General features: G+C 39.7%; 3 protein-coding genes across 3 annotated transcripts in view; 1 reads left to right on the top strand and 2 right to left on the bottom strand.

Annotated features, from left to right (window-relative positions):
- LOC111225621 (sideroflexin-5-like) overlaps positions 1–2,085 on the top strand; it is a 28,618-nt gene extending 26,533 nt beyond the window's left edge. Inside the window, exon 14 of the mRNA XM_022750600.1 lies at positions 227–2,085. Coding sequence (XP_022606321.1) covers positions 227–304 — 78 coding nt within the window. The 3' untranslated portion in view covers positions 305–2,085. The remainder of the gene's footprint in view (positions 1–226) is intronic.
- A 1,784-nt stretch (positions 2,086–3,869) lies between these two features.
- Positions 3,870–10,580, bottom strand: LOC111225819 (homeobox protein EMX1-like). The gene is made up of 3 exons (XM_022750851.1): positions 10,032–10,580; positions 7,657–7,841; positions 3,870–4,998 (listed from the first exon to the last, which is right to left on the bottom strand). The coding sequence occupies exons 1-3, from the start codon at positions 10,378–10,380 to the stop codon at positions 4,831–4,833; spliced, it is 702 nt and encodes a 233-aa protein (XP_022606572.1). The 5' UTR covers positions 10,381–10,580; the 3' UTR covers positions 3,870–4,830.
- Positions 10,581–20,549: 9,969 nt separating this feature from the next.
- Positions 20,550–21,581, bottom strand: LOC111225626 (homeobox protein not2-like). The gene is made up of 3 exons (XM_022750607.1): positions 21,191–21,581; positions 20,874–21,061; positions 20,550–20,756 (listed from the first exon to the last, which is right to left on the bottom strand). Exons 1-3 carry the CDS (start codon positions 21,579–21,581, stop codon positions 20,550–20,552), a joined length of 786 nt encoding a protein of 261 aa, XP_022606328.1.
- Positions 21,582–24,117: the final 2,536 nt, after the last annotated feature.

Below are 24,117 nucleotides of genomic sequence, written 5' to 3'. Positions count from 1 at the left end.
AATTGGCTTTTTGCACATTAGCAGTAAATATGGAACATTTAAAGCCTTTAAGAAATATTTAGTTACAAATGAAACGGCTTCAAATCTTTAAGTAGCAGCTCATGTGGATGATTAAGGCGTGTACAGCATACTCGCATACAGGATGTAAACTTGTTATATCTGACAGCTTATGCCAAATATCTCCGCTTGCACTGTTGACCTTCTTGTTCTGCTTTGATTCCCACAGATCAGCGTGAATCAGTTGGAGCCAGAGATCGCCATGGCAACAGATTGCAAGATTGTGACATACAATAAAGGCCTGTGAGTGATCCCTGCAGCCCGACGGCACGGTTCAAGCTGCCAGAGAATGAATTATGGTAAATTTGGCTGCATTAGCCTCGGAGGATTTAGCATATGTTTACAGGGAACGGCGGTTCATGTTGGGAATACATGTTGTTTACACCGAGACAGTGGTTGTTAATTGAGAAATAACACCAAGACATATTGTGATATCGGAAAGTAAACGTCATGACACCTCAGAGTGTATTATCGTGGTTTTAACATGGAGTCTGCTATGTTATCTGCTGTGTCTATGTTGTAGCTAGAGTGAGCTAACGGGGGGAGGGTAACAGCCTGCTTAGGCTAGCCAGCCATGTTAGCTTACAAGCTTCTTTTCCTAATTAATTAGAGATTAATTTTAATAAACATGATCAAAATAGGTGGATTAAAACAGGAGCAGGTTATGTCTAAATGATTGTAGTTGTGGGTGAGATTGTGTATCTAAATACTGTGAATCAAATCAGGATAAATGAGCAAATGTGTTTTTGTGAATGTTGTTTTGTTTTTTTTTCTTCTTCTTGTTTACAATTCAGAGGTTCCTGACCTTTGTTTTTCTTCTCTTGATCCCTTAATATGAAGTAATGCACTGTCTTTGCAGCCCGGTGTCACAGGTTCGATACTAACTGTGAGTTTTGATTTTTTTTGAAGCACACTTTTTAGAGGCCTGCAAGGGTAAAACTACAGTATCGCACGAGAATGAAGTAAAGTTTAGAGAAAAGTCAGAAAAAGAAAAATCTGACTCCAGTGTTGGCTGCAGAAATTCTAGCCAAGTTATTTTACTAAAATATTTTTAGCAAGATATGAGGTTACAGCAGATAATTCCTCTGCAGAGTATCACTTTACTATCTGTTGCATGATTGAAAAGTTTAGAAAGTAAACTTTGATCAGTATCTGCTTTTAATGCGTCCAATTAAAATGTGACACTGGGTTTGTTTGGTTTTTTTTTTGATACCACAAAGGCAGGTATTGAAAACTTCATTATTCAAATCCCAGTATTTGCTTTGGCTCCTTCCCACTGGAATCTGGAGGCTGAGTCACTCTCATGTGGTAAAACAACAGTTGGTTTGAGTTTGGCGTCAGGAAAAATCTTCTTTAGACATCTTTTAGATTTTGCTTCCAACTAAAGTGCATTTACGCTTTAAAACTTACTTTTGTATTTTGAATACACAAATATAAAGTAAGAATATTTTTAAGTCTTAACCTTTTTAAAGGAGTTTTTTTTTTTTTGCTCCATATATGTTTTTGTGAAAGCACTATTTTAATAATGCCTGCTCTGTATTTGTGTATGTATGTATCTGCACTTGATTTATATAAACTGTCTGTCTTCAAGTAGCCTATTATCTTTTGTCATGATCTGTGCGATTAGTATGTTTGCCCGGTTGCTGGGGGAACGTAGCACGGTAGGCTGCGATGCCGCGTAATTCAACAAGAAGCCACATGCAGATCAGTGGAAGATGCTGGGTGTAAATTGTGGAACATAATTCAGGTGAGACAAATACAAACAAAATACCATTCATAAAGTATTCATAAACTGTTACATATATGCATCTGATTTCTCTTCTTTTGATTAATCTGTTTCTGAGCATCACGTTTAAATATGTCTGAAGGATTTCACTCTTAGTTTTTGGGAAATGTTGCCTCATGGGCATTACAGAGGACCCCAGTTCAACAGTTTAACTCATAAATTCACATTATTAATCGATATATGAGTTGAGGTTTAATACAAAAAAAACACATTTGTAAAGATGTTTTTTGCATTTTTAAAGTTATGGATAATCTTGTTTTTTTTAAATTATGTACAACTTTATACTTTGTGGAAATAAATCTTATTTTATCTCTAACGCACTGTGTTTAACTGAGAATTTATTGCAGATATCTCAAATTAGGTAATTTCAGTAATGAGCAGAATGCAACTTTGTTTTTTCCAGTAATTTCCAAAATTATTTAAAGTGAGTCTTTCACTAATTAGGTTCCGTACTTTGTGATTCAGTGTGTTTACCGCTGCTTGACTGAAACTGATCCAATGTGACAACTGTGACTGCGCTGCATGATTTATCACCTCACGTGCAATTTTATTAACCAACAATAAAACACATGTGATTTGTGGTGTTAGTGGAGAAAATAGGAGGCTTCAGTCATCCCAACAGAAAACAATAATGAGGAAACCAGCCGTCGTGCTTCACTTCAGGTCTCCGACACCTCTGCAGCAGCAGCAGCTCCCTGCGCCTCCAGGGACACTCTTGTTTTTCATGGCGGATTCCTGCTCTCATCCTGAACTCTCCTCTCTGCTGACTCAGGCGACAGGAGACGCAGTGTTTAGGGAGACGGGCGTGATTGTTCCAATTAATTGTTTTCCCTAACAGACAACTGAGAGGCGCAGCTCTCGTTAGTCGCTGCTGACCTTTTACCCAACTGAGATGTGATTGGCCCTAACCACACCTGCCTGTCGAGAAGATGGTTGTAGAGCCTCACGGGTCAGGGTGAGCTGCTGTATTGGTTAAAATACACCTTTGATGATGTTTATTTGGACAATAAGGAATGCTCAATCTCTATCTTTTTTTTGTACCGTGTGTTTGCACCTGCAGTGAGTATAGGATGTCCTGGAAACTCAAAACAAGGCATGTGGCCCCTTTTGCAACTGCAGATGTCTGACGCATTGTGCGCCTTTGTGAAAAGGTGAGACTACTGCAGCATGTTTGACTTGTCTGCCTCCCACCTTTTCTCTGCTGCCTCTCTGGCTCTTGACTTACAAAACATCAGGGTCAGACGTCAGGGCTCATCTCTAAAGGCTCGGGGTCATTAGGAGGAGATTCCTTCCGTTTCTCTTGACAGATGATTACTGAGGCGGTTGGTGAAAGGGGTGGCGCACAATAGTGACTACTTTCCCTCTTTCTTTTTTTTTTCTTTTCTTTTTTTTTCAGAGCTCGGATCCTTTGGATGGGAATTATTTCTGTGTCCCCCTTCTGCTGGAATTCAGAGGAAATACCGGCTGATAAGTAACACACCTGACACCTGTGCAGCTGTCCTGCACCGTTCCTGACACCTCAGTCTCAAGCCATGGCTCCCAAACTAAGAGAAACCCTCCCAAGGGGTTGTTAGATTTTTTTTGGGGGGGTGTAATGAGACATATTTATACAATTCAAATTTAAACTTTTAGCTATGAGGGATACTTTTTCAACTCTAGTTTACAACATAAAACAACATGAAAATGGAAAATTCCTCTTTGGTTGAACTGTTCACCATTTCATGTGCCACGAAGGCCCGAGTGTCTGCAGGTTTTCATTCCAATCAAACACTGCAGCAGCATGTTTCACACTGATTTCCTCATGCAGCTTCACGCGGAGAGGAGGAACTAATGAGTGATACCTGCAGCTGTAATGGCTGCTTGGAATGAAAACCTGCAGACTCTTGAGCTTGGTTGACTTGTTGTAAAAAAGAAAAAAAAGAAAACGGTACCTGAATTATATAAAAACATTACATTTCCCATCAGAGAAATAGTTTTTGTTTTTATTTCTAAAACATCTTTTTTGTAATTACATGTTCTGCTTGAAAAGTATGTTCTCATGTTTTATACCACACACTGCGCTCAATGAAATTAGGCAAATGCAGACATTCAACAAATGGCGAGATGTCATCCGTCAGTGACAAATGTGGCATGGCAGACGAAGCACATAGCTGTGAACTTGCTTTTATTATGTGGCACAACTCGCCCCTAACACCAGGGGTCTCTGCAGCTTCTCATCTGTCCCAGAGTCATGCACAGCTGGCCATGAATCGCCTCTCTGTGGAGGATCTTCATTAGGGAGCGTAACAGAGCGCCGGAAAAGGCTCTCAAGTCACAAAAGTTAAAAAAAAATCAAATCATGCAGAGACCGACAGATTTGCATCTTGTCTTTCTGACACACGGTTCATTTCCTGTTTTGTTCTTCTGGCCAGTCACCAAGCCGTTCTCCGACTCACTGCGTGGATTAAAAGTGTGCGACAACACGTTTCTCGTCATTGAGGATAAAATTTAAATTAACACGGTACACAGGTGGCGGAGTGGGTGGGTTGAGCAATGAGGTGTTAATGACCTAAGCAGGTGGTAAAAACAGCTTTAATGAAACAAATAGCCTCTTTCAAAAACAACCTTTCATACAGTGGCCTATGTACAATAAAAAAAAAAACAAAAAAAAAAAAACACTATGATCGAGGTTGACGTTGTTTCTCTTCATCTTTGGTTGTCACACACCAAAGATCATTAAACGATGGAGGGATGTCTCCTCATCAAGAGTCATTCAGGATGGATGTCATTAAATAAGATGTGTTTTTTTTTTCTTTCTTCCAGTGTCACTGAGTATAGCACCTCGATGAAGAGATGTGTGGTGATCACATATTTAGTCCGTGTGCGTCTTCCTCTAATGTGTCTAATTATACTTAATAATATTACATAATAAATAGTGTTGGTCCTCTGATGCGTCAGAAGGGGACGCGGGTTTTAGGGCAGCGTTGTCGGGGGGTTGGACCGAGGTTTTAGTCCTCTGAGGTCACGTCAATGTCCTCGGAGCTGGCCTGCTTGGTGGCGATGCGCCATCTGTTGATGTGGTGGTTCCCCTTCTTCTTCTGCTGGCTGTCTGGTCCCTCCTCCTCCAGCTTCTGCCGCTTGTACTTGGTCCGCCTGTTCTGGAACCACACCTTCACCTGGGCAGAAGAATACACAGGTTTAAATGATGACGGCAACGCACATTGTGTCATGTCAGAGTAGCAGGTCAAACTGATCCCAGTGAGTGAAATATAAACAATATGCAATAGACATTTCTTAAGGTGGACAACTTCAAAGTGTTTTGGTTCTAGTGGCCCATTACTAAATGTAATGGACTCATCATTGATGTCTTTAATAACAGGCTACATCTAATAATTATTTTCATCATCCATTAATCTGCAGAGTGTTTACACAGTCCATTGATGACTTGCTTTGGCTATAAAATGTAAAACATTTGCAAATGAAAAAAGCGAGGTGAGTCCAAGGTGATGTCTCCAAATGTTTTTGAGCAATAGTCCAAAACAATGTTCTAAAACAGAGAAAAAGCAATAAATCTTCACATTTAAGAACCCGGAACGAGAAAACCTTTGGTAATTTTGTTTGAAAAATAACATACACAATTAATTGATTATCAAATTAGCTCGGCTTCGGCTTATCGATTAATTGTTTAATTGTTTCAGCTCTATTTGTGAGTTTCCTACGACAAGCTTAAATCTCTGTCAGTTGGCACAACAGGCTCTTTAAGTCAAAATAAAAGAAAATTTACTTTCACACTCACTGCTAATTTATATTCTGTTTTTTAAAAATTAAAATAATGCATAGAGTTCTCATTTACTCCCAAAATCTGAATATATTCACCCCCTGGAAACCAGTGTAGGCTTTACCTGCCATCTTTTCTTTTTAACAATCCTACAAAACTACTCTTCTCTCCACAACTGATCCCCCGCTCCTGTCTAAAATTAATTCAATTGTTAAATTTAACTGTTATTTAAATCTTAAATGGCAACTTCTCTTTGCGTCCATGACTGAAAATTGCATGAATACATGGGGAAAGGCCAACAAGCTAAATAGCTCTCTCGTCTGGCTTGTGTTCCTAGTGTGACCTTGGAACATGAGCTTGGCTGAGTAACCTATATGTGGTCAGGATCCATTTTTTAAATAGCAACAAGATCGCTGGGCTTCATAATGTTAGCTTCCTTCTCTCTCTTGCCTTTCTCTAGGCCAAAGGCTCATTTCACATACCAGCTTCAAGAGCTGGATGGTAGTGCTTTAGTTTGTTTGTCTACAGTGGTGCTGCCACAGGGAACTATCTGGAAACAAAGTGGGCTAGTTTACCAGCCACAGGAAAGGTGCAGCAGTATTTGATTTTATCATTTTCATGAATTAGTATCAACTCTCTTATTATCTTGTTGGATTATATAACTAAAGTTGTCATCTCTGCTCCCCATTGTTTTTTATTTTGTTGTTGTTGCAGCACATACTTAAACTCAAGACCAAATAAACTTTGTGTGAGTTAATTAACATTCAGTTCACTGTTGTTATAATTAGCATAATGCAATTGGTGCTTAATTGCAAGCCTCCTATTGACTGACACAAAACTTAAACTTGCAAGCAGCATTTATCCATATTGCTGACTCTTTTTATTGCCTATTAGGCCTAATTGACACCCAGATAATGTGGACTCATTAAAGTTCAGCATCAATAATATTTACTCGTCTTTATCCTATAGCATGCATGAATTAAACATCTGTAAGAGACTAACTGAACTGTAGCCATGTCTCGTGTGACTGGAGAAAGGGAATTCTTCAAAGTGGATTGCCCAGATTTTCATATGTTAAAAAAAACTTTGAATTTCTTTAAAAAGTGCACGATACAACACTGTCAGTCTCAGTATTAGCAACAGTTTTGTGTACTGTGTTGCAAACTGTGGGTCTGATATGATATGATAAAATGCTCTTATTTTTATACAGCCAATTCAAAAATAATTTATAATTTCCTTAGTATCATTGTAATAGACTCATTTTTTAACGTTACAGCAAAAATACTCAGATAATTCCTTATTTGTAAATAACTTAGGCTACCTATATTTCAAACCATTGTAGTTAATACCTAAATAAGCTATTTAAAACAGACATTAACAGTAGTTGAAATAATAATCACCTTAAGTTAAGCTTGCTACCTTTTAATTTTGCTGCTTTAAATTGAATTGATTATACTAACTATTATTATTATTATTATTATCATCGTCATCATTTTATAATTGACATTACCGAAAATCTTAACTTCATATTTTGGCTTTGAAATAAATGTCATTTTCACACTGATATTTCCATCTTGCTTAGTTACCCCCCATGGTTACTGTTCGGGGATGACTTGCCTTTATTTAATTAATATGTTTAATTGAATTATCCTCTTAATATTTCCCACGTACGCCCTTTACTTTCTGTCAGACAGATACAGTCTCTCCGTCGTCCATTCGCGACGAGAAACGCAGTAATGTTAGGTACATTTTTCTCATAGTGGAAATATTCCCGTGGTTTATCGCGACACTTGACAGTAGCGTGAGCGCCAATCTCACGGAATAGAATGTTGTTACCATGGAAACGCAGCTCTCAGTAAAGTCAAGTTAAAAGCAGAAATTGTTAATAATGAGACGATTTTAGATCTTTAAGGGTCGACTTCTTATTTTTTTCGAAGCAGTTAAAAGTGAGTGAGAATTAAATTAGCCGTGTTTGAGAGAAGAAACTCAAACTCGAACATCATAAAACTATAGGGGAAAAGTGCGTCGTTGCTAGCATGACGTTAGCTTAACTTGCCTGTGTTTCAGATAAACTCAAGCTGTTCGCGAGCTGCTTCCTCTCGGCTCCCACCACATAGTGATTCTTCTCGAAGGCTCTCTCCAGACGGAGGAGCTGCGAGGGAGAGAAGGCCGTCCGGATGCGTTTGGGTTTCCTGGCAAAAGGACCGTGGAGGAGCAGGCTGTCCTGGGACACATCGTTACCTGGAACGGGAAGGGGGCGTCAGTCGAGACTGGAGAAGGTAACAATATTATAACGCTTTGTTTTTTTTTTGACTGGACAGTGTGCAGCAGGTTGGCTGTCAAGTGTGTGTGACCAGTCTTATAAACTAACCAATCAGAAACAGCGTGAACAGTGTTAATAGACCTGCTCTGAGTCTATAAGACAATATGACAAATGAAGCTGTAGATGTTGTTATTATGGTAATGGAAAGCAGAGGTCAAGCGAAATTAAAAGACTCTTCGTTATTATTATTTATTGTTAATTATTATTTTTATTATTACTAGTTGTATAAAGTAAATATCAGAAATTAAATATGCCTATTTGCTGGTGAATGCTTGTAATATAAGTTTTTGTCAAATTATTTAAATACCTGAACTCACACTCTACCAACAGCATTAACAAAGCGACCTGCGTGTTTCCATGAAACATCCCTTTTCTATTGTTTCTCTTTCCTTTATTACTACAAACCCTGCCTTTTAGCTGCCTATCTTTAACGCATGTTGGGGTGGGCACATTTGAACGTGGCCTTAGGCAGACGGAGAAGCTTTACAAGTAGTTTCTCTGTATTAAAAATGGAGTAGAAGCCTAATAAAAACAATTTAGATCTAACTATAGCCGTTTATTTATTTTTTTCTCACTATTAAGTTGTCCGATTACTATTAAACTGGTTCAGAAGGGTTCAGCCAAATATAGCTTATATTAACCAAACATAAATGAGAAAATTGACATTATATATTTATTTGATCAAATAGCTTCTAATACAGCCGGATAAACGACCACATTTAAATATACTGTATTTTATAGCACACAGGCTAAATTAAGATGAAGTGTTTTGATAGTGTTTTGAATGAGCGAGAATATGTTTTTTACTGTGAATAGCGCTTAATTAACTGACAACGAATAAATTTTCACCCTGATCTCTTTTAGAATATTTTTTCAAGCAGGTGTAAGATCTGAAGCAGAAAACGACAGGTTTTTTTTTAAGGGTAAAATATTCCAGAAGGCTGTTGCTAATGCGCACATGAAGTAGGCGACTGAATTGGAAATATAATGGTGACCTTTTATTTTTAAATATATATTTATTTATTTTTTTAACCTTTTTATTTCATTTTTGTCCTCTTGCATCCAGTAAGAAAGTCCACAACAAAATCCACCAGAGGTCTTTATGGGATATTTATTAATTAAACTATATTGTAATTAGGATACATCAAACTGCCAGTGTGGAAATATAGGTGGATATTTTATTATAATAATTTAGGGGCATTTTATGGATTTGTGTCATTCTGACTTTAGTGTAATATATATATATATATATATACACACTTCTGTCATACAGGACCAGTTAGTCATGCAATAAAGTACAATATGAAATTAAAAGTACACTTTGTTAAAACATGCCATAATAGGTTGTAGAGATGCATTTACTGAGTAATAGATGCACAGTTGTTTGTCTGGTAAATAAATCACTGCAGGCTGAGTTAAACCCTTTGCTGTTGTAATGCCTGTATTGGATCTTCAGATTTGCGTTTCTGTTCCCATAATACTGAACTTATTATCATGGATTTTTATCTATTGTGCCTCTATAGCCTGGATGTTGTTGTGCAAGATATTTTTTTTTTTGCAGTGCAATTGTAGCCTAACCCAGGGCGAGTTTTCTTGTATGGAAAAAAAAAATCCAGCTCAGAGCTTATCTTCTCCTGGCTGTGGCTTTCTGAGAGTAGCTGCAGGGCGAATGAGAGTGGAAATATGAGAGCAGCTCGACAGCCTGCTGCAGACCCGGTGGCCTTGTCGTTTATACTATCTGGCTGCAATTTATTGTTCAAACAGGAAATGTTCTCAATATTGGCAATCATATCATGTTCGAAAATGTCATGTCCAATAACATCCAGCTGTCTGTAACTTCTCAGAAAGCAGAGATTGGACAACTTTTATCTAATAGTCATGAAGTTGTGTTAATTAATTTTGAATTATACAAACACACATGTTATGAATTTCTCCAAACAGTAAAACCCATAGATCTATAAATTCAAACAAATGCAGAGCATCCTGTTCGTTTTTAGGCTGACCATTCCAGGAATGAATAAAGTTGTATGATCTTTAAGTAAAATTAAAACCTGCTTCGTCATATTTGAATGTTCTAAACGATGGTGTTGTATCTCCACATCACATACCTTGAAATCTGTGTCCGAAAAACCTGTTCCGTAGGACCCAGGGGTAGAAGTTGAGCGGGTCTCGGTGTTGTGTCCCGAAGAAGTGCGGATGCTGTAGGTGGGAGCCTCCGAGCTGGTGTGGAGCCACGGTGAGGGAGGGATGGTTTACCGTCTCTGGGAACACCAGGTCCGGGCTCTGGTAGAGGGACCTGGCCGGTGGACCCTGGTAACCGTTCATTAAGGCATCTGTCGTCGGGTTAGAGTAACTTAAAGCCGTCGGACGGATGGGATCCTCGGCTGTTAGAGGGTTCTCTTTGGCCACCAGAGACTCTATCGTGAAGCAGCGCTTTCCTGCAGACGAAAACATCATCTTGTGAAAAGAAATAGAAACCAACACCAAAGGAAAGTGATCAATCGTTTCCCTTCCTCTTGCTGGAAAAGATAACCCCCCCCCTCTCAAAGATGCATGATCAAAGATGGAGGGTGCGAGGAGGGTTTTGCACACAAACTCAACAGTGCTGCAAATTGCCCTGATCCATGGAGTCTGTACGCACTCGGAGGGTTTCTGTGCACAAGTGCGCACCAAGTAAAGCGCCTCCGAGCTTCCATGTAGCTTGACGCTGCGCAGGGAGAGAGCTGATTGGACCACAGCACCTGCCAATAGGTCTCCTCAAGTACCTGCTTCATAGATCACACAAGACCGGGCGGCTTAGTTACAGAGACACGCTGAGAAAACATGTGTGCTCCAATTAATGGGTCATTGTGTGTCCTATTCAGCCTTAATATCTCGTTTTTCTAAAGGGAAAACAATCTGCCGGTGGGGGTGAGAAAGTTCCACTTGTTTCAGTGCAGGTTCAGTCGTTTTCTGCAGCAGTGTCAGCAGCATAGTATCTTGAAGCCTGTATGTCAAGAAATTAAACCCTGTTCAGGAAAATTACTCATGGAGACAAGTGGGATTCTTCACCCTCAACTGACTACCTGAAGTTACCTGACGTTTTTCCAAGGGCTTTAATAACATTTAGAGCCCGTTTCATCATCATTATACAACGATAGAACGTGTTACTGGAAGTGTGTGAACCACCAAGAATATATATAGACTTCACATGCTTTTACTCACCTGTAATATGCGTTTAAAGGCGAAACAGAAAAACACGGTAAAGGCTGATTTACTTAAAGGTCAATTCATTTTTCTCTCCGCTCGGCTGTTCTTTATTATTTCAATCTATATATATATATTTTTTTTTTTTTCATTAGTTTTATTCGTGTAATTCAAACATATTTTAGCAATTCGTTGTTTCTGCTGAATCAGATTTATATCCAGGTAAAACTGCAGCACATTGTTCTCCCACTACTATAAACGGTGTCTCCTCTCAGTGTTTGCTCTGTAAAATTATAAGTTTTTATTTTGTGGATTTAACGTTTTTTTTCTTGGTGCAACACATGTTCCACTCAGTAGCTATGTTTATCAGGAAAGGAAATAAATATGGGCAGCATTGGATTTATTTTTTTACTCGTTTTTTGTTACCGCTATAATAATAATAATAATAATAATAATAATAACAATAATAATTATAATAATTTGATTGTCCGGTCAATGATCAAAAAATCCTCCAGTCTGTTACTGGTGGACTGTGTTCATGTTGATATGTCATTTAGTAATTACTTTGTCAAAAGCAAAAATTTAGTTTTTATCCTGAAACCAAAACGTGAGATAATTTCACTTTTTAATAGTTTCAGTAGTTTCAGGATTTAAGCGCAACATGTTGGAAAACAGACTAAATGAGACACCATTCTACTGGCATCAAGAAAATGATTTGGCTCAGTTTGTTCTCAATGAGCTCAGTGTAGCAGCAGGTCGTCCTGCAGACAGATTGCATGGTCCTGCAGGAGAAAACAGCAGGGAAAGAGGAAGCTCGGAGGCTGACTGGTCCCCCGGCGCTCCGCTTCCATGGCGCGCTAACCAAGTTGATCATTTACCTCTTAAAACGCTCGTTTGCTGAGAAGTTGCATTAGAAAATCATTACCGATGGAAATTATGAGGTAAAACAAGTCGTTGATTAGGCGTTTAGAGCTAAAGGCTCCTAAAGACGGCGGTAGGTTCTGTCAATGGCTCTGTGTCCAAAAAGCGCCCAATGTTTCCTCCTCCACTTTAACTTCTTTCAGCACAGTCCTCAGTGAAGGACTGTGTGGACAGATAAACATCTACATGTCTTTTCTATGTGGCTCTGAGCACAGTTTCTCTGGAAATGTATTTCCTCTGTTGCACGACTCATAAGAGCCACTGTTGAAATTAACAGGCCGATAAATAATTTCCATCCTATTAAAAATGCTTGTTTTTGTCGATTATTTTTGTCGAATTGAAAAGATTGCAGAAAAAATGGAAGAATGAATGGGGTTATATTTGCTTCAGGATACAATTTTTTTCATTTAAACTAAATGTCCTGTTCGAAACTATTATGTTTTGTTGTAAAGTTACATTATAAATCCTTAACCATAGTGATTGAGATTAGGAAGAACACGGTATTGAAGATGGTGCAAGAAATAATGAGAAATAACTCAGAATAAAGAGCGATCAGGCTAAGTCAGGACTCGGTCGCAGTCATTCTTTGTTGCAGGATTTTATATTTAAACCGTCTTTCTTTTCTTTCTTTCTTTTTTTACCTGAGACCGCAGCAGCAGGAACTTGAGGGCTGGCCGAGTTTAACGATGAAAGCCTGCGGGCCTTTACGCACTGACCCTGATCTCTGCTGGTTAATAAATGATCAAATCGCTCTGCATTAACAAAAACAAAGCAGGGCAGTCTACCGTTGTTCCGTACCTGCTGTTAGTTTTCCCCTCCCCGAGGCTGCGGAGGAGAGTCTGACCACAGTGATCTTCATCTCAAACTGTGGAAATGTCTTCGCTTTATTGTTAAATTCTTCTGTATTTGATTGTAGTTTAATATTACTGAGATATCCTGAGAGACTTTTAGAGGCGACTTCTGACCTTTGATGTGGTGTAGCCTTCTTTTTGGTTGTTTAATACCCTTGAACTTTCCTGTATAACAGCAACAAAACAATATTTAAACGTATTGTGTTATTCTGCCCTATATATGGTCCACACTGGATGGCATCAGATTATATATTAATAATAGGTTTGCTGCAGTAAGGGAGAATGGGTTCAGTTGTGACACAGGTTAAACATTGTCCAATTAAGTAAACTAAAAGAGAGAATAGTTAACAAAACATTATGAAGGACAGCTGGTTAAGGATTTGACAGGAAACACTTGCCTCTATTTTCAGTTTTCCATAGAGCCACTCTGTCTAAGTGGTGAACAAATTATAACAATAAAACTTTGTATTAACTTGTTTTAAACTTTCCCAAACTGTTATTTTCACATCATTCTGGGAGAAAGCCAGAAAAAAAAATCTCTAAACAACTCAGATTATTGTTTAGTTTGTAGCGTCATTAAAAAAAAAAGAAAGATTGAGAACATTGGCTCAGGAAAAATTTACAAATTTCAAGTTTACATTTGATCCCTGGTCACTTTTTATTCGACATATTTGCATATGTAGAAAGATAGTGCGATCACTCACCTTCCAGAGAGTCCAGGGTACATATCTTAAAAGTAAATAAAGCAGTTCGACAATTAAAAACATCAGTCAGTGCAATGTGTTGATGAAGTGCAGAAATATTTAGATATTACACTTTTTTTCTCTAATAATTTGAGAAAATATATTTTTAAAATGTTATGAATGACTGTGACTCTGGCTCCTGTACAGTTTTTGGTAATAGTTGAAAACCAGATTTCCTGACAAACAAGATTAAAGTCCGCTCTGATCAAACTGTTCACCCACATCATTGTCCAAAAATGTTCATTCTGCTAGTTAATGGTCAGTTTTAATTGTCTTCAGTGTTTGTTTTTGGGGTTCAGTGAACTGGTCCAAAACAGAGACCACTATGAAGACAGAAGACACAGTGTAAGATAAGTGCTGCCCTCTAGTGGACTGTGTCTAAACTAAGAAAGTCATACTAGTTTAACTCTAATATTTACATAGGCTCTGATAGTATGAGTGCCTGGACTTAATGGTGCGTTCATAGTGACAAATGTAATCCCCCATAACAAACATAGCGTGATCTCATCATTATGTGACTATCACACATTTTGAGTTGTTGCATTAACAAAGATTTATTCACAAAGGTTGAAGATGTTCCTTATTTTAAGGTGTAAACATGACACCAGAACCCTTTAGTATGTTATAACTTCCCAAAAATATTCCCAGTGACCTTAAAAAAGTGGCAGCTGTGCGAAACAAAACTCTCTTAGTTCAAACGTCTACTATTAAAAAAAATCGTGTTTGATGAACACTACTTCCAACAGTGAAGGCCAGCAGCTAGAGACGTGATGTGTCATTTGAGCTGTGAAGGGGAAACCTCCACCAGTCCACTAAACCCAATTCACCCAGTTCATGTGAGGATATTGTTTTTAGGCCAATGCTGCCCTCCAGTGGCTGAACTGAGGCACAGCACTGTTCAGAGGATTAGAGGTTTCCTGCAGAGGTCAATGGAAGCCTAATAATAATAATAATAATCCTTATTATTTCCAATCCAACTGTTCAATCCTAAAACAGAAAATGCAAAATTATCAGTATGTGATATTACACAACAATTTGTGATCTTTCTACAAATCAGTAAATGGCTGTTGCAGCACGTTGATGATAATATGAAATTTAATATTCAAATGAACTTTTCCAGAAATTACTGTTTAATTCTCTTTTTGTCTTCATGCTTATAACCTTCCTGTAATTTACCACTACACTGTTTTCAAGGAAGGAGAATCCTGCATAAACTAGATCATCCACATTTATTTTCCTTTACTAAAATACACATTAAAATGTACTAAATACACCTCAATAGATTCTTTATTTGGTTTGTCCCCAGCCTCTGAAATACTTTGTCATTGCAGCAGTAAATGATTCCACACCAATATTCCTTTAATGAAATAATTCAAATAGTTTAATGTGATTATTATGGTCTATAATCCTTCCAGTATATGTGATTAATGATTGGGATCAGGATTTATTTCTTTATTAATTGTCTCTGCAGTCTTTTCCCGCCTGATGTGTCTCCGTGATGTCGATTAAAACTATCAGACTAACTCACGGCTCAGCTGAAACTCCGGGTTTCTCTCGCACCTCCCGCGTTCATTAATAAACTAATTGGCCATTTTGTTTCGCATTAGCGTTGTGTGTTCAGCTAATCTATTCCACTTAAATACTTGGAAAATTTCACCCCATTATAACGAGATGGGAAAAGTAGCACGTCGCTGCGTTTGTGCCACCTGCATGAGAAGTGGGGTCGCTTAGCCACCTGTACGGGCCCCGCTCCTCCACCGGCTTCCCTCCTCAGCATAAACAAACATCCCACATTTAACAGGGCCTGGAGAAAAAAATAAAGATAAAATGCGTGCTCATACCCAGAAAAGGTATTTCTCCTCAACTTTATCCGCTGCTCTTTGTGGCCACAGTCGATTCTTGACAACTTTAGCCAGAATAAAACGTGTGTATTACAAATTCACAGTTAAATTACATAATAATTATATATATATTATATAATAATTTCCCATGTGAGTGGTATACTGACCTTGTAGCGATGTAAGATAAAAATATTATTGAGTTATCATAAACGTGCTTGATCTACGTAAAAGTATCTCCAGGAATTTTGCAGTGATTTATAAGGAGATAAGAAATATATGGTAACTGCATCTATAACTTAGTATCTATCTATAGTCACGCCGTAGTACTATGTTAAGTTGTCATAATATGATCCAACATGTTTCGTTTTTTAATTTTATTTATGGGATGTGCCGTGCGTAAAAGGCGCACGTTGGATGAATTACGCGTAATTTGAGAACCAGCGGATTCCGATACAATCCAATCCTCCTAAACTGGCCTTTAAATCCTTCGTGGTTCTGTCTCTGTGTCTGATTGTGAACAGGAACTGCTACTTCCTGGGAGAAAAATAGTCTGTTCTCCAAAACATCAGTTTCACTTCAGCTCCTCTTGTCAGTGCCCGTGTCAGAAGTCATTGTGCCTCTCAAATGCGCTCCTTTCACAACGAGACAAAGGGCAGCTCCCACTTCAAACGCTTGTAATGAAAGCTAATGACTATTAGATGGAGTAGAGGGGCCTTCGCCTCTGCAAATAAAATGCAAAGGAGGATTTTTTTTATTTTTTTATTTTTACTATCGCCCACCCTAAAACGCGCGTTGGTCAAATGAAGCGCAGTCTCCCCTTTGGAGCTGGAGGTTATTGCTCTCCATGAGAACTTTCACACCTTCTCAGAGCTGCATTACAATCTGACGGTGTAGACTAAGAGCTCAGCTGACCTCAGTCATATGACCAAAGGCATTTAAATCTAGGGAGAACAAAATAAACTCTTGCTGTAGAGCTGTAGTCTTAATGTAAGTATGTTTGTAGGTATTAATGTAGACACACTGAAGCATCCGGTTAATCACATTTACACAATGAATTCATCTCCAAGGAGTGATGACAAAGAGATTTTTAAAAATACCCTCATCAAACTTTAGCATAAGTACAACTGATATCTTAGAGTTTGAATTATAACAGATATATTTCACTGATTTCTGGCATTTTATACATCATACAAAAAAAGAAAAACAACTGATAATGAAATTCATAGTTTCTTGCAGCCCTAGTTTAGGCTATTGCAAAACATATTTGTACAATTAACATTTAAAAATTTATATATTTATGTTTTGTTTATTTCAGTTTTGCTGTTGGCTGCATACTCAGGAATTCTGACCAAATGAATGCTAAATATTCATATATCTTTTGGATTTGTTTATTTACGTGCTACAAGAAGTCTTGTGCACAGTAACATGTGTCAACGTGTGTTGAGGATGTTTAGACACATCAACAGCGAGCAACTGAGTTTGAGTTTCTAACTTAAACTTTTACCGGGATTGTCTCTTCAGACCAGGGTCTTTAGACGAAACACGATTTTCATTAGCAATTAATTTGGTGAATACTTTGTTAATTAACGTATGAATCTTTTGGTTTATGGAATCATAGGCAATTGTGAAAAAATGAGAGAGAAATTACAACTTTCTAGAGATAAGGTGAAATATCAAATTGCTTGTGTTGTCCTACCGACACTTCCAATCACAGATTTATACGTTTTCTATCATAAACCGTCACATTGACACAGCTATTAAGAGTAAAACAGTTTCTATATACTATAAAAACTCTACAATGACTCGGCTCTAGAAAATACAGAACAAGCCACCAAAGACACAATATTGTCCAACTGGACAGTGTGGATAAAAAAAACAACAACCTCTCATCTCTGTTACCAAGACAAATAGTGTGAAGTGCTGACGTGCAAAAGGAGTTGATTACGAGCCACAGGTCATGAGACGAATGAAGATGTAACAGTTGCCTTTCATAAGACGCTTCAGCTCGGAGCCTGTAGAGAGTCTTAAGAAGCCCAGCCAGCGCTGGCATGTTTCCAGCCGTTAAGGTGCCCCGTGCTAATTGGGACGATGAGCCCGGTGACCCCCACCTCCACCCTCCCCAGGACTCTCCAGGTTTTCCCAGGCCTCTGGCTGCTTCCTTTCTGTTCCTCAATGGGATTACGTTGGGCTGTGGAGAGAGGAGAGGGGGAGGGGGGGAGCTCTGATTCCCAGCTGATCACATCAGAAACGGCTCTCCGGGGTTTTTACACAAATTCTGCTCCTTCAGTGACGCTTCGGCCCTAATCAGGCCGAGCGGGGACGCCAGGAGAGAGCAGGCAGGGGGTGGCGGACAAGAGACAGAGAAAGAGATCAACCCTGTTACTGTTTATTAAACTTCTCCCTTTGATACTGTTACCAGCCGTCTTCTCCCTCTTACAGCATCTCTGCTGCTCACTGCTTTGAAGCTTCCTGAGGGTTTTCGTTTGTTTGTTTTATAGTTTGTTGAGTTCAGTTTGGCAGCAATGAAAGAAGACGCAGAAGAAGCAGGTCTGCAAACGTGCCAATATACATCAACAGTACAAACTGCTTTGAGTTAAGAGGTAAAAGTCGAAGTTGATCCAATCGGACTGAAATAACTTATAATACTGATGTTTAACTGTTTTTGGTTGAGTTCAGTGACCTGTTCGTCATACTTCTACTTAGACAAGAGTCCCTTATTCTGAAAAACATTTTGCACAGGAAATAATTGAGTGAAAAAAAGCAACAAGGCAGCAGAAAGGGGAGGGAGTGGATGCACAGCTCAATAGCTGTAAATGTAGTTAGTCTAAATATTAAGAAATTCATGCTCTTATTTCTTGGGTTGTGGGAAGTCAATTAATCAATTAAATAATTGTTAGTTACAGCCCTAATGTAGAGTATAGATCAGCAGTTCCTAACCTGGGGTAATCTGAGGGGTCACTAAATGATATAAGAAAGAAAAACATAACTTTCTTTGATGTCAAAGTTTCCCTTTTTCTTGTTAAATTGAAGATATTCTGTTTCAAACAAACAATCTGAGAGGGAAAAACACTTTGTGGTTCATGTCCACACTTACACTCAATTGTAAGAAGTCACAAGCGAAAAGTATAAATGGGTGACGAAACCTTGAAGCCAGAAATTATTAGCAGAACATCAAGTCAATTACATAATTTATTCAAAGTGTAAACTAGCAAACCAAACATGTTGTCCTGTGGATGAAACTTGATTAACTGCAGCTTGTTACGTGGTTTTTTTTTGGGTTAAAAAAAATCAACCTGTCTTTGTGGTCGGTTGATTCCAGATACCTGTTTGGTTTGTGGACATGAATTGTCATCGGAAAATAGACATGAAATAATTTAGATATATAAATCTGCTTGTTAGAAATCTACACGAGGTATTTTGCTTGTGTTATTCTTAATCTTAGCTACAGAACGGCGACATTATGTCTTCTATTCCCTCTCGATTATCAGCTCTATCTTGCTCTAATAAAGTACTTTGATGGAAGCTGAATTTATTAACACAAAACTTTAATGCATTAAACTTTCACTAAAAGACTTTAGGATTAAAGAGGTGGGAGCCACCACTCTGTGCTCCCATCAGCCCTCTTTGTTTAATATGACCGAGTTATCCACAGGACAGGACTTTCAGGTTGACCACCCCAATTAGCTGCTCTGATGGACTCATTTGCTACATCCCAATCCTTTCTACACACCGCCCCCTCCCCTGTGTGTTATCCCTCATGTCTGCCAGGCAGGCTTCAGCAGACAGCGTGAGTCCCTTTCCGCCCTGGAGGGAAGACGTCGAGTTTCAATAGAGCAGAGACAGGACACCTGCCGGCGGTGGGTGGGCATGTGGGAGACCTGTCCGTTGAGAAGCAGTGAGAACAGGCGTATTGACCGTTTAAACAGATTAAACAGTGAGACCCAGCTCTCCGGCCCAGAGACAGACTGACCCCTACCACCCCGGGTTACAGATATCCCAGCTAATCCCCGAGCTGGTTATTTATTTGCTTAGCTTATATCAGAGGGGAACCCGAGTCAGTCCCAGACTTAACGTTTGGATCAAACCTGGGAGGAAATGTCTCCATCGTCTTCAATCTGGGCACAGATGGAGGAGCAATAAGCAGAGGTCAAAGGGCCACGATGATGATTTTGTTGGGATACATTAGAGAGGAGGCAGTTTCTCTTTGAGCTAAATCAGTTTCTGGGCAGATTAACTCACACTCAGGAGAACTTTGACTTAATACAAGTGAAATCGAGACTCATCTGGTTGTTCAGTGAACAGAACCTTGTTGCATTTTGTAGTTTGATCATTAAACTGTCTTGATGAACTTTAGATGTAGTCAGCTAACATGGTCTGTGGAGTGGACAAAATCTTCTGTATCCATGTCTCTAATATTTAATGTAAACCTGAGCTTTATCTGTTTTTTTTAAACTCACTCAAAACGCGCTTTAATCTCCAAGATTTCTCTTCAGCAAGATGCACCACAATCAGAGATCATACCTGGAAATACACATCTCTAGGTATAATTTATAGAAACCGAGCTGATCTGCTCCTGTGTGAGTGTATTCTGATCACATTTGATTGACAATAGCAAGAACAAACCCAGAACTGTCATCAGATATAAATCAAATGTTTTTCTCCTGATCTGGTTTCCCACCTGAACCCGTCCACACGGATCATCACAATGGAAAAATAACTCTTCTAACTTTGGTTGTTGTGAGTTAATATAGATGATTGAAATGTTTTCTGTTCAGCTCTGTTAAATTATCCTGCGACAGAAAATGTCACATTTAACTTTTCAAACACTTCAAACTCCCAGTGGCTGAATAAAAAGGAATGAACGAGGACAAGGTCACCATTAGTGTCATAAAATATATTTCTGAATATTTCATTCAAATATACAAACATGGAACACGTGAAGTGAACTCAGCAAAGAGCAATAAATGTAGAAAATTAAATATATAACTATACATCTATTAAATACTCGTAGCTGGAGACAGAGGCCTCCTTTCTCAGCGGTTATGTACAAAAAGTCTTGTTTTGAAAAGTCCAGTGGCGGCGGGTTAGCAGTGGTCAGTGGAGTCATCGGACACGTCGATGTCCACGTCTGAGTCGGAGAACTCCTCATCCTCATCGCCTTCGTCTCCGTGCCCTTGAGATCCGGGGCTTTTTGGAGGAGCGGCCAGGCCCAGTTTGGCCAGCTTGGCCTGCTGCTGCTCCAGACTTTGTTTGCGCCACTTGATGCGTCGGTTCTGGAACCAGACTTTGACCTGGAGACAGAAAATAAGACGCACGTTAGGAACATTGAAGTGTATTTAAGAGATGTATGTGAATGTGTTTCTGAGGACACACTTTAAAGATAGGTTTTTCAGTATATGTTTACATACCTGAGCTTCTGTGAGCTGCAGAGCGGAGGCCAGGAGGAACCTCTCTGATCCGACCATGTACTGCTGCCGGGCAAACTCCTTCTCCAGCCGGGACAGCTGCTCGCTGGTGAAGCTGGTGCGCATCCGTTTCGACTTCCCACCTTTGGTCTTGAACGAATGCAGGCCTGCGTTGACTTTGGACATTGAAGCTGTGAAGCAGAGAGAGAGAGAGAGAGGGAGACTGTCAATCACACTGTCACGTGAGAGGTGATTTCATTTTTTTTTTTACATTTTTGCTTTGTTTGTTTGCAGTAAGAAATGGCAGTAACTCAATTTACCTTGTGCGTAAAATGCTCCACGACACGTTGACTGGTAGGTGAACGGCGGGCAGCAGTAGATTGAATACCCAGGCTGTGTGTGAACAGCGGAGTGCAACATGTTTGGAGAGTAGACGTACGGTGCCGGTGCTATGGGTAAGCCTACGTGTCCGCTGAGAGGCAGGACCGGAGCAGCTGGCTGATATTTCACTCCGCATTGAGAAGGACTCGTCCGGCCGCCGGTTGTGTCCTCCGGCTTGGCGAGCAAAGCATCAATGGTGAAAGATTTTCCACTGGGAGGCTTCGTTGACGACGCGCACTGGCTCCCCTGGTACTGCGGGAACAGCGACGCTGGTGCGTAATTACGCACAGAGTATCCATATGCTCCGACGGGTCTGTTCGGCACCTGCATTCTGCCAGATGTTTTGTTTTTTTTTTTTTAAAAGAGGAAAAGTAAGATCTCGAAGGTCTTCGTAGAAAAAAACAAGTTGTTGCTCCAAGTGCAGCGAGAGAGTGAATGGTTCTCCTCAGCAGAGGCTCCTCATTTATACTCCACCCGGACACAGAGGTGTCAACAGCCCCCCATCGATCCTTTGTCTTTCTAAGTAGCAGATGAGAGAAACGAACATCCCGACAACGTATCCAATTAATTGGTGGAGTAGTACAAGCTGGGATTGTCAAACATCCTAACCCTTTGAATGACAAGGCTTTTGAAGAGTGGTGGGGGCAGGGAAGTCGAGAGATTTACTGGGCTACAAATTCTTGCATGGATCTTAAGTCCAAATGTAATCATTACCGCTGGGAAAGCCTTGATGTTACCAAATCATCTTATTTTGGAGCCTTTTAAGCCCCGGCTGCCCGACAGATGCTTTAAGCAGCGTAACAAGTCGCTTCACAATTGGACGCCGACTTAAAGTTGTACGATTTACAGAGAATCTACTGTGCTGATTTAATTAATTTGATTTTCTCCCCCATTTTGATCCCAAGCGCGTTTCTTTTATTAGCCATCTTCTAATTCAGCCACAGGCTGTTGGAGGTTTTAATTTGTATTTCTCTCAGGCGGTTGTAAGTCAAGAATCACCTCCGTGTGTAAACAGTCCATAATCTTTTTCCTGTATAAAATCAATGAGCTCTTTTCCCCACGTGTGCCTTTTAACAGCAGCGGTGTCGCTCTTCAAACTGAATAACTGCCCCGCGTAATTGAGGCGTCAAATTCAGCGGGTCAGGTGTGGCGACAGAGCGGTGCTGCTGGTTTTACCAAACTGCAACTCCACTAATCTCACTCACTGTGTTAATCCACAGGTTGATCCCGTCCCGTCCTTTAGAAAGTGGCTGCTCTGACCGGGGGAAGGTCGATTCCTAAAACAATCTAAGTTGGTCTAAAGCCTTAAATCTGATGGCGGATTTATTTATTGTGTTTAATGTCTAACAAAAGTCACTCTCAGTGGGCTGCTCACTGAAGTTACACTGGGAGAAAAAGATTCTTATTATGATTTACTGAAAAAGATTTATACACAGGAAACAATGTCCCCAAAACTTTTTTCTTTCATCGGTTCCTCTGAGGTTTTTGAAGATGAAGAGCTGCGCGGCGTCTTTGAAGGAAGTGATTTGCTTTCTTACACTACCCGAGGACAAAGACGGTCTCTCTTTCAACTTGGATTATTGCCAGCTCTGCAAACTCTCCGGGCTCATTTCCATCATTTGGAAGTGGCAGAGAGCGTCTCCAGAGCCTTAAGTAACTGTTAAAACACATTTAAACACCGAAGCGAACCGCTCGTTCCCTTTGACCTCAGCGCGTTTTATTTATTCTCCTTCGCTGACACTAGAATGTCTAATGAAGAGGGCAAACACAGACTTTCTCGACTCGGCCTGAACAATAAGGATGCTCCTTCTGATTGCCTCCACCACCAGACCACCCACCCCAGCACCGGTGTTTACTGGCGTGCACTGCAGAAAATCTCTGTCCGGAGGGAGCCATTTAATTCACATTTAGACTTGAAATCTTTAGAATCAGTCAAGTTAAAGATCTCTGCTGTTTCTTGGGCAGATAATTAAAGTTTAGTGAACCAGTCGCATCATGTCAGACCAGGTTTGGAAATTGTTGAAATAAGTGAAAGTAAAACCCAGTTTCTGTCACACTAAACATGATACTGAAATAGTCCAGCGGTGGAAACCCCCACTGGTTCCAGTTTGTGCTGATTTCCCCAAGACTTTGTAGTAAATAACATATTTTGATTCTTTGGACATTGAGCTCATATAATGAGCTCATTGGCATTTTCAGCTGAGTTCTCCTCCGTTCATCTTGCCTGCAGATCTGTGAAACCCCCAGAAGCTGCTCCTCTGTGTCCTCTAATGACAGAGCTGCCGTGTTGCTGCAGAGAAGGCAGCGTGTCCTCCTTGTGTATTGGAGCCAGACAAGGAATACACGGACCATTGTCCCAGAGCGTCCTCTTTTCATAGTCATGGCCTGAGGAGAGAGAGCGCTGCAGGCCTGCTCTCTAATAGCTCTACGGGCCATCCTTCCCAAATGAGCCTCTTGCCCCAAAGCTTGAAACTCCTCATCAGCACTCCTTCATTCAGTATCTGTAGGTTAGTTACATGTTCAGACCAAGGAATGGTGCAAGTGCCATCAGTTGACTTCACATATGAAAAAATATCTCAGCTTTGCAAATATCCCTTCTTTTTTTTTTACTGAAGCCACTTTCTCCAAGAACCAAACTGCAGTTTGAAAATCACCCAAAAGAGAACAGAGCTATTGAACTATAAACAGTTGCCTTTCCACCTTTTACACTCAACATAAAGATATATAATATTTAAAAAAAAACGTTGATATTGAAGGACACAGAAACAATAAGTGAAGAGTCACTGAACTAAAAAGTTCTGCGACGACTCCCTAGATGTTCCTGTCCAAAATCATACATTCAGCACAGAAAGAGATTTTTTTAAAT

The sequence above is a fragment of the Seriola dumerili genome, unplaced genomic scaffold, assembly GCF_002260705.1.
Source record: "Seriola dumerili isolate Sdu_G_001 unplaced genomic scaffold, Sdu_1.0 BDQW01000149.1, whole genome shotgun sequence".
Classification (NCBI taxonomy): domain Eukaryota; kingdom Metazoa; phylum Chordata; class Actinopteri; order Carangiformes; family Carangidae; genus Seriola; species Seriola dumerili.
Note: the sequence above shows the minus strand (reverse complement) of the source record. Positions and strands in the feature narration are given on the sequence as shown.